The sequence below is a fragment of the Cynara cardunculus genome, unplaced genomic scaffold, assembly GCF_001531365.2.
Source record: "Cynara cardunculus var. scolymus isolate 2C unplaced genomic scaffold, CcrdV1 Un_Scaffold_1190, whole genome shotgun sequence".
Classification (NCBI taxonomy): Eukaryota; Viridiplantae; Streptophyta; class Magnoliopsida; order Asterales; family Asteraceae; genus Cynara; species Cynara cardunculus.
The window spans coordinates 77,218-87,210 of NW_020200699.1; the positions used below are offsets into that span (position 1 = coordinate 77,218).

General features: G+C 33.1%; 1 protein-coding gene across 1 annotated transcript in view; it reads right to left on the minus strand.

Annotated features, from left to right (window-relative positions):
• The window catches only part of LOC112502301, a 12,924-nt gene extending 5,408 nt beyond the window's left edge, over positions 1 to 7,516 (minus strand). The window contains exons 1-5 of the mRNA XM_025106179.1: positions 7,245 to 7,516; positions 4,975 to 5,021; positions 1,911 to 2,055; positions 1,502 to 1,706; positions 306 to 435 (exon numbers count right to left, since the gene is read on the minus strand). Of these exons, the coding sequence (XP_024961947.1) occupies positions 306 to 435; positions 1,502 to 1,706; positions 1,911 to 2,055; positions 4,975 to 5,021; positions 7,245 to 7,428 (711 nt within the window). The 5' untranslated portion in view covers positions 7,429 to 7,516. The remainder of the gene's footprint in view (positions 1 to 305; positions 436 to 1,501; positions 1,707 to 1,910; positions 2,056 to 4,974; positions 5,022 to 7,244) is intronic.
• Positions 7,517 to 9,993: the final 2,477 nt, after the last annotated feature.

Consider the following 9,993-nt stretch of genomic DNA (forward strand, 5'->3'; position numbering starts at 1 on the left):
TTTAAGAGTTTAAGAGTTTTTAAGAGTTTTAGCCAAATGCATTATAATATAGTATAGATACATTTATTCTGAATTATTTTTGTTTTCTGCCTCGTGGCTTACACCTCAGGCCGCCTCGCCTCATATCGAGAGAACGACTCTCCTCACATTTCCGTACTTTAAAACCTTGTCCGTAAGTAAAGTGAAACCACAGTGACCATACATGTAATTATTCCGTTTAAGAGGCCTAATCCATAATTTTCATATAACAACAACCTCGACAGGTATGATTTTTGTAATTTACTCTAAAACCTTTTAAGTTGTACCTTTATAGGTCGGGCAAGTTCCTTTCCTTCATTATTCATGAAGTCTGCAACAAGCTTGGAAACCAGAGTGCACAGCTCTTTCTCGTGCAAAACACAAGTCGTTTGGATAGGTAAAATCCTATGGCACCAACTGAAACAAAAGAAATAACCATTGCAGATTCTTAGCAAAACCACTAATGTTTGCACAACCTCTATGAACAACAAGAATACGCAAAACCTGCATTGTATATATCATTAAAATTCTTATAGCAGAGTTCGTGGATTTTCTCAAAATTGTAAGTGATGAGACACATATTGGTGAGGAAGAAAGGTGTGGCCACCAAAAGCCAAATGTACACAAGATGTGCATAGCAAGAACACGAACATAGACATAATGATGGTGAAAGATATCAATAATAGAGGAGTTAAGGCTGGAAATGCAAGCCAAATAAGTAAGATCCAAGTAGTTATAAACTTTGCATTAGCCATGAGACCTCAAAAGGCCATGACCTCAAAAATCCAAGAAAAATGACATGATTGTCATGGTCCCACTCACCCATGCAACCTATGAATGCTCCTCTCTTGAGATATGAGAAGCAACTTCAATCAAACACAGGGATTTAGACTAATAATGACCCATTTTCGAACACCTAAACTGTCAAGTGAAGAGATCACCCAAACTCCCAAAAGGCCTCTACATGTGCCCCTAGACCACCTTCCCGGAAGGTGGACCATTGCTCACATCTTGGCCTATTTTTGGGTCAGGTTGGGCGGGTTAGCGGGTTTTTGTTTGTTTGTTGAGGCTCATATGCCCACCAAGATATGATATCTTCAACTTCTTTTCTCTCTTTAATTAAAATATTTCAAAAGCATAATATTCACAAGAATAATGAGAGGGAAAAAATGAAGCATGCTCCTTGCAAATACAAAGGATACATGATCAATAAGATAGGCCAATGGAGGACATGACTAATAAGTTAACTTGATACTAAGATTACTCAACTTATAACAAATTATAGACATTCCTAAAATAGGTGCACCAAAATGAAGGTAAGAAACTCCATGATTGTCGACAATAACTCAAAAATCGTTGTATTAAAGAGCTTCACTTTGTAAGTGAGAGGAAGAGTTTATTATCTCTTCATAAAAGGGTATAACATCTGTGTCGAAGACATACTTATGTTATAAGAGAAAAGCTTTACCAATAAACCACTTACAGTGGTGCTTTTAAACTTCCAGATTCCAAAGACTGCATGATGTTTGACACAATGTCCACGACATCAGGACAATGGCCACATGAAAATGTAAGGAGAAGTAAACCACTCTTTGTCAGCTTAACCAGCGAAAGAGGGTCAGATCTTTCTATATTTGCATCTGATTTCGAAGAGGACAAACAAGAACCTTCTGAAACCTCTTTAGCACCTGCAATCACAAGGTTTTATTTTTATAATATTCACATATTTGTGGAATCCACGGCTTAAAAATGTTCCCTTTATCACTTATTGTTTGGCATATGTCAAGCCTAGCTGAAAACGGGAACATACTTAACATGTTCAGGAATCTTGACATGAATACAAATAGGAGAATCAGAACAATCTAAAAAAGTTTATGATTCATAGTAATTACCAGTGGTTTCATCCAAAATCTTGTTTTCTGTATGCTTGGTGCATTCCTCCTTTGCTTCACTCACAACTACTTTCCTTCTCTTCGGAACAACATTTTGAGGGTCTTCCTCTCCTTCAGAACTGCAAGTATTTATCGACCCAACATACTGCAACAAAATAGATCGTGACCACCTTTAGTGCCATATCAACAGAGATTCATATATCATTTAACACATTCATGGTTGTTAATAAAGATGAGTATCAATGCAAAAGCAGAAATGCCAGTTACCATATAGGCTTTGCAAATACCTATTTACCCACTAAGCTCCTACCACTAATGTATATATCATTTTCCTTGCCTCCTTGGTTGTGTGATTGGTATATCTGGCAAGTTATTTCTAGCTTTAGTGAAGTTTTTTAATGAATTGCATCAATAGAGACGTGGCTATTAACCAGACCTAGAGGCCTTAGAGTAAGATATGAAGGAAAGATCTTTTCTTGTTGAATGGTGTTCCAGGAACATGCAGATATTGCCATGTTAAAAGATCAGAAAATCCCTGACCATCTTTGTGAGGGACACGATGCTTCTTTTGGCGTCTTTGTAATCTTCGATAGGTCCATTTGTGGAATTTGACATGCTTAGAGAACTATTCTACAATATGCCTAGTTCTTCTTTTCTTTCTTTCATGTTCTCTTGGTCCCCCAACAAATACGCTAACAAAAAATAAGCTCAATTGTTTTACTATGCCATTTGACTAAGCACATAACTAAATTATAAACATGACAATGACCAAATGAATCAGATTCTAGTGTTAGGATTAGTTCCCTTTACAACTTGCAAGTGTTTATCAAAGCCGACCTCTTTCTGCTACAGCTAGAATCAATAACATAACATTGTAAAGCTTTGAGGATAGAGGGATGGGTTCCGGTGAGAATGAAAGTTTTATGGTGAGAAGGGATAAGAAGGGATCTCCACCCTTGGATCAATCTTGATTGAAGAGAAACACTAGATCAAGTGTAATGAGATACATTGGATCAGTTCCCTTCTACACTTCTCACCTTAACTCCTATTCTCGCACGATCCTTCGTCGAAGATAGAAAGAAATATATAAAACACATACATGCTTTAGTCATAACTAGAAGGGTACTCGATCAATGCAGCGAGATACATCTCGATTTTAATATTTCATTTTATTCTGTCTCCGTCGATGTTATAATACGATTTTATATGGTACCGAAAAAACGACATTGTTTTTATTTTTTGAATAAAATATAAATTTGGAGATATCATAAAATTTTGAAAAACATATATCGATTTTTGAATCAAATTAAATATTTAAAAGTTCTTGTTTTTTGTATAATTTCTTTAATTCTATTTTTTATTATAATTTAGTTTAGATTTAATAATGAAGTCATTTATTTTTAGTTTAATAATATAATTCTTTTATAAAGATAATATTTAATATTTTGAATTCAATGATTATCCTAAATATATTTTAGATTTTTTATATTTAAAATGAGATAATTATCCAGAATTGGATTATGTTTATCTGTAGTTAGTTACACAAATTCAAACATGGAGCTTTAATAAGTTGTACATATGAATAATTTACTTGTAATCTTAAATTTTAAGTAATATGCATCAATAAACAGTACTTCATGCATAAAAAATGGTTTTTAAGAGTTTTTGTCAAATGCTTTATAATATAGTATATAGATAATAAGTATGACCTCTTAAGAAATACCTAGAGCAGATCCTATTTCACATTATTGTAAGTATACATCCTCACTGTCCACCTAGTTTGCTCCCATATCATACTGCTTTAGATAGTATGTTCCTCTACAATACAAAATAAGAATACAAAAACTAAAAAGATACATTCTAAGTGCTCTTCCCATCTTGGTAACATGGTATTGCTGGTTTGAAGCATTGCACCATAAGGATAACATAGGGAATTCTGTTAAATTAGTATCAATGAACTTTGTGTTCTTGTTCAAGGAGAGATGTGATTTCCTTAGGGCAGTAGGATATTGAGGATTTGCAATTCAAATATTTAATAAGCATATCCATTTAGAATTTCACTTTAAGATTAAACGATTATGATTAACAGTAACACTAGCACAAAATTTTAGATTTAGTTACGAAGTCGTAGTGAAATCTAAAAAATACAAAACGGATATGAATGCATTGATTCAGTAGATACAACCATAGTTATTATGCACAATCAATAACAACACTAATCAACATATTTATTGTTTTCAGAAGTTAATGAATAGATCAAATGCTGGAACATATGATTTCAAGAATCATTTTTATTATCAAGTTACAATCTCATCTAAATTGGTAACAAAGATGGTGGTGCCTGAATAGTAACTATTTAGTTTCATGCTCCCATAATTTGAGCTTCCTACTTCTGCTAGGATTAGCTCTGATGCATCTTTAAAGTTCACAACCAGCATCTTGTATACCCAAATAATACACCCATATCCAAGTAGATTATACTGGCAAAATAAGACAAGCTACACAATGACTTGCTACATAACATAGCCATACAACAATGTTCCAACGTTTATTAGGATGAAAAGAGCCTCTTTATTTCAAGCTCACAACATGATATCCCAACTTTTACTTCTTATTTGGTTAACTGTTCTATTACAAGTTCTCAATCAATTATCAAGTAGAAACAGAAGTGGCAAGCCTAAGAGCAACTGATAGATTACTCCTTGTAAGCAGAGGATCAAGGGTTTGCAGCTCTTAGCAAAACTGCAATGTAAATATCATGTACAAAGACTTCCCAATGTCAAGGACCCCGCTGCACTACACCGGGTCACTCCATCATCAAATAGAAACAGAACGTGATTGCAGACTATGGTCGATTGGCAAAAAAGACCGCACCACTAGAAAGTTAACATATACAAAAAGCTTAAGCTTGAGTACAAAAATTATAACTTTGACATGTAACACAATGGTTCATCCCACCCAAAGGATCTTCATAGGATTTTAAGTTACTAAGCTTCTAATTTGACAAAATTCATCGTTCATACTGGTCTAAACATATATAAATATATAAGAATAGCCACCAAACCTTGTAAAGGATGGACATGGCTTCTTTAGTGGCACTTTTCTCTCTCTCTGAAAAAAAAGATCAAATTTCAATCTCAGTAACTTCACTCTGACATGTTAACATATGCTTGAAGATTATGAGATAACTAGTGATGCATGATTGTGGTGAATGTAAAACCACATTAGTGGCCAAGATGTACAATTTCACTTGCATATAAACAAATAATAGTAACAATAATAAATAGAAAGAAGGATTAAAAAACGAAGGTCGTAAGTTAAATTTCAACATACTGATCAAAGCCACTAACCATTTCAACAGAGCACTAATCTCAAACATTTCAATAGAGCAAGAACCTCTAACATACTTGTGGCATTTTTTAAAATATGAGCAGATCTAAAGATACTAGGTGGGTAAGACAAACAAATGTGCTTAACAATCTGCCATGACTCACAACACAAACCAAAGACAATTTTTAATCCTCGGTAATCCAAGCAACTCATGGAGTATTTATCCTGTTCCAATTGTTCAAGAAGTCTCCACCTATTGAGCAAGCAACAATTAGGAAACAGTGCTATAGAATAATTAGTATCTTTGGTAATTATTCATACAAACAGAAAATCATCTGGATAGAAATGCAGCTATATGAAGAACACTATGGAATGAAGATTGGAATTTGTGTTTGAACCAGCACACTTCCTACAGGGATACAAAGATGTTACATGAGGAATCAAGGATGTGTAGATGGTGACATCATCGATAACCATATCTACTTTCTGGCTTTCCACCTTGAAGCAAACGAGCAAAACAAGTGGAAGTGTCATGACAAAAGCCTGGAAAGTGTGAATCTCATTGAGATCCTCTGCACCAAATTGCGCCGCTGGGTGGAAACAGTATGTGCTCCAATAGCTGGACCAGAATGAGCTCATTTTTAACTTTCTACACATCATTTCCATACAACCTAGCTTGTGACATCCCAAATAAATCTTTACAACCATCACTAATTTCTCAACTATCATCCTCCATCTTTTCCAATACCTTGTTCAACTATCATCCTGCATCTCTTCCAATATAGCTTTGACTATGTAAACATATATTGTAGCAAGGTCAAAGTGTAGGTGGCATGATGCTCATTATCCCCATGTGTCCAAAAAACATAGGTTGCAACAAATCAAGGCCAAAAGGTAGCCCACTATTAGTGCGAAAACTTTTAGGTTATCCTAAGCTTAAATATAACTCTGCAGAAAGCAACACCAAATTCACTCACTAGCTTTTTACAGTATGTATGTTACTCGAATAGGGAGAGATCTCCTTGGAACATCAACACAATGCCTAGAAGACTGCATAAACATGAGACACACTAGTAGAACCCAAGCTCCCAAAAGATCACAGGAAATCATTTTCATATACTAGGAAGTGAGCTTCTTAGCTTGAGGCCTTCGTATGACTAGCAAGTGACAATAAACAAAGGTGGACCATGAAGTCCAATTCTTATTACCCAACTGAATTGTAATTGGCCTAAGTCCAACATTTTTCCTACCAAAATACAAGTGTATCCCAATGGACAGTTGGATACTGACGCACGGTAGTAACAGAAAGAAACAGCTGTCTTCCTTTGATGGTCAAATCAGTGCACGGCAGGGTCGCAGGGATGCAGCCGGGGTGGGTGGCTGACCATGGTAGGGGCTTAATGATTCACACCTAAAGCCATTGCTTAATACCATGTAAAAATCAATCTAATAAGCCGTTTTTCTATTCAATTGTATATGACAAAATACAGATAAAAGATTTAATTTCCCTATATGTGGCGGTTACAGATTAACATTCCATGAAATTTGATACAAAAATCTCCTTATATTTTCATTATTAAATAGTATCTTTGAGTTTTAAAGCATTGCTACTAAACAGTCTAAACTACACCTTGGGCAAAGATTGTAACCACTTTAACAGGAGACACATTTCTCTTTGCAAAACAGAGTTTAATTCATCACCACGCTTGCATAGTCCAAAAGAGGGATTTCATACAACTAAAGCTCCAAAGTGGGAGTAAATTAAAATATCTCTTGCATGTTTAGAGTTAATGGATGATCGTTTTAACCCGATATGTTCTTTAACGACCCGTTTCAGCCAACATCCTTTATGTTATTAAATTTTATCTTTGTCTACTCTACTCTTTACGAATTGTCATTACTCGATTCTTACTGTTTGATACAACAAATACGCAATACATAAACAAGGTACACAACTACACACATAATCACGCAACATACACAGATAGAGATCGAGGTACAAACTGATGGGGCAGGTAACGAGAAACCCAGCGAAGGAGCGATGGAGCATGGAAGTTGGGGCTTTATAATCATATCGAGGGATGCTAATCACAGCAGAATGCTGCTCCCATGGCTTCATTTCTCCTGGTGAGTCATCTTTTCGGATTTTCTTGTCAGTCGTTTCTTCTGCAACTTCAAACTCGGCCATGGCAGATGGACACTGATCAAAGGAAATCGCTAGTTGTACGGTTGTTTTTGCCGGTAGTAGGGTTTATGTGTGCCCCGATTGGATGTGTAACGTTCAAATAAACCCTCCTCATGTAATCGGGTCAAATAGCACAAACCGGGTTAATTTAGGGTGAGTTTAGTGTAGAGTACATGACAAGATAGAATAACTATGGAACCTTATTTTGATTAATTTATAACTAGTTGTGTATTTGTGCAATGCGGCGGGAGCCATGAATTTTAATGATTTTGAAGTTTCATTGGTTTTATAAGACAAGATTTAACGATGATATATGTTACACTTGATCTTTACATATTAATACAATTTGAATAAATAAGAGTTATGGTTCTAATTACAGACTATCGATGAAAAAAATTGTATGACAGTTTAAAATCCAATAAACTACAAATTTGACAGATCATAAGCTATGAAAAGACCAAAAAAGATGGGTTTTAGAATGAAATTTCAACTGCTTACCCTCTTTCTTGTCCAGAAGCTCAGATTAAGGTTGAATTAATACATGTATATATATATTTCAAAAAAACCCAAGAACATATTATACAGTGCAATTTGGACATCCTAATCCCAAAATGTATAGCATATATATAAATAAATAACTATAAAAGTATAAATCGTAAACATTAAAAATATTTTTTCACAGTATATATAATATATAATAATATAATTAAGTAAAAAACTATTCAAGATTGGACTCATTTCGAATGTATTAACGAGACGATTATAATAGTGTAACTTGTTAAAATAAAAATGTGTTTTTCTAAACATGTTTTAATTGATATACGATTATGTATGTTAATTTGATAAAGGTTTAAAATGAAGCATTTAAAAGTAAATGACATAAAATAAATTAATTAATTAATTATAAGAGTATAAAGTGTAAATTTAAAATTATAATTTTAAAAAAATCTGTTGTGAGAGGGTAAGTGTATGTGAGAAGAGGAGGTGGTGAACAAGTGAAAAAGTGACCTAATGGTAGTATAAATGGTATTTTGGTCATTTAGTATTTTAAGACTCTAAGACTTTTGTTAAATTTGCTTAATAAGATAGTATAGATATTATAATTATTTATATAACATATATTGTTATAAAGTTTTCAATAAATAAAATAAAAAATTATGTAGTTTTTTATTTTTATATTATTTATTTTATACATTATTATTATTACTATTATATAAATTACATAAACTAATAAAAATATAGAATTTATATAAAAATAATATTTTGAGAACAGTAAAATGAAATTTTAAAAAACTTAAAAAATATATATAAATAAAATGTAAAAGGATACCTATTTGACGTTGGGGAAGAGAACTAAGTTTTATTTGAGGTTATATTGGTAAAATATAAGTTTATTTCACTTTGTTCCACTGTGTCGTATAGGGTACGGGTGGAGCAGACCTATTCCATTCTGTTTCATTTTGTTTCTGTTTGTTACATATAAAAGTTCTGTCAAACATAAAATAATAATCCATGTTCTATTATGTTTTGTCATATCCAACATATCAAACACATCCTTAACTTTCTTACACGATTAGTATAGTAATATAACTTTGTATTTTAAGTTATATTTTTAATCACTGTTTATATTTGAGTTTCAAAACAAATATGATGATTTTTTTAGAATTAACGAATTAAAATATGTACAATTCAAACATTGATTCAAATGGTTGATATTTTAATACCATAAATCTAACTATTAAAAAACTGCAAATTATTATCTATATCCCTCCAAATAAGGATTGTTATTCCTATGTGGCATTAGAGATTCAAAAATCAGATTTGATAATCGATTTAAAAATTATGACTGGTTTTAATAAGTGCCTAAAACCCAAATATTGTTGATTTTCTATTAGGATCAGTATTAGTGAAAACCGTGTCCCAACATTAATAATTTATTTACCGACCATGATTATAAAACGACGATGTAGGGAAACGACAATCTCGTCATGGTTGGTGGAAACAAAAAAAAACATGATGGGAAATGTGAAGTTATTTACTTATAATTTAATAAAATTCACGTTGAAACACACATGAGAAAGATGTTGCCCCAACATGACAAGTATGGTACGGAATATCATAAAATACAAACTAGTCTTGAAGGCCAGGTTTAGCTTTATAGTTGTGCCGGAGTTGGGCAACTAAGATGGCAATACGAGAAGAAGTACTATTTCGATATTTGGATGATCGTGTGACTCGAAAAAATGCGATAAATGGAATGTCTCACTGTCTGACAGCTATATTTTATGTTTGGTATGTTATTGTGTTGGTACAGTGACGATTAAACAAACAAGTGCAATCAAAATTTGCAACCACCCATTCACGAATCAACAATTTTATTACTAATTTCCATACGTCATTCAAAGTTATATCTTACAAGATAAATAAAATGTTATATATATATATATATATATATATATACGTGTGTGTGGGGGGGGATCAATTTAAGGGATAACTGATTGGTTTGTGATAAGTGTGAGATTCAATCTCAACCACAAATCAATGGATAAATTATGAAACTAATATTTT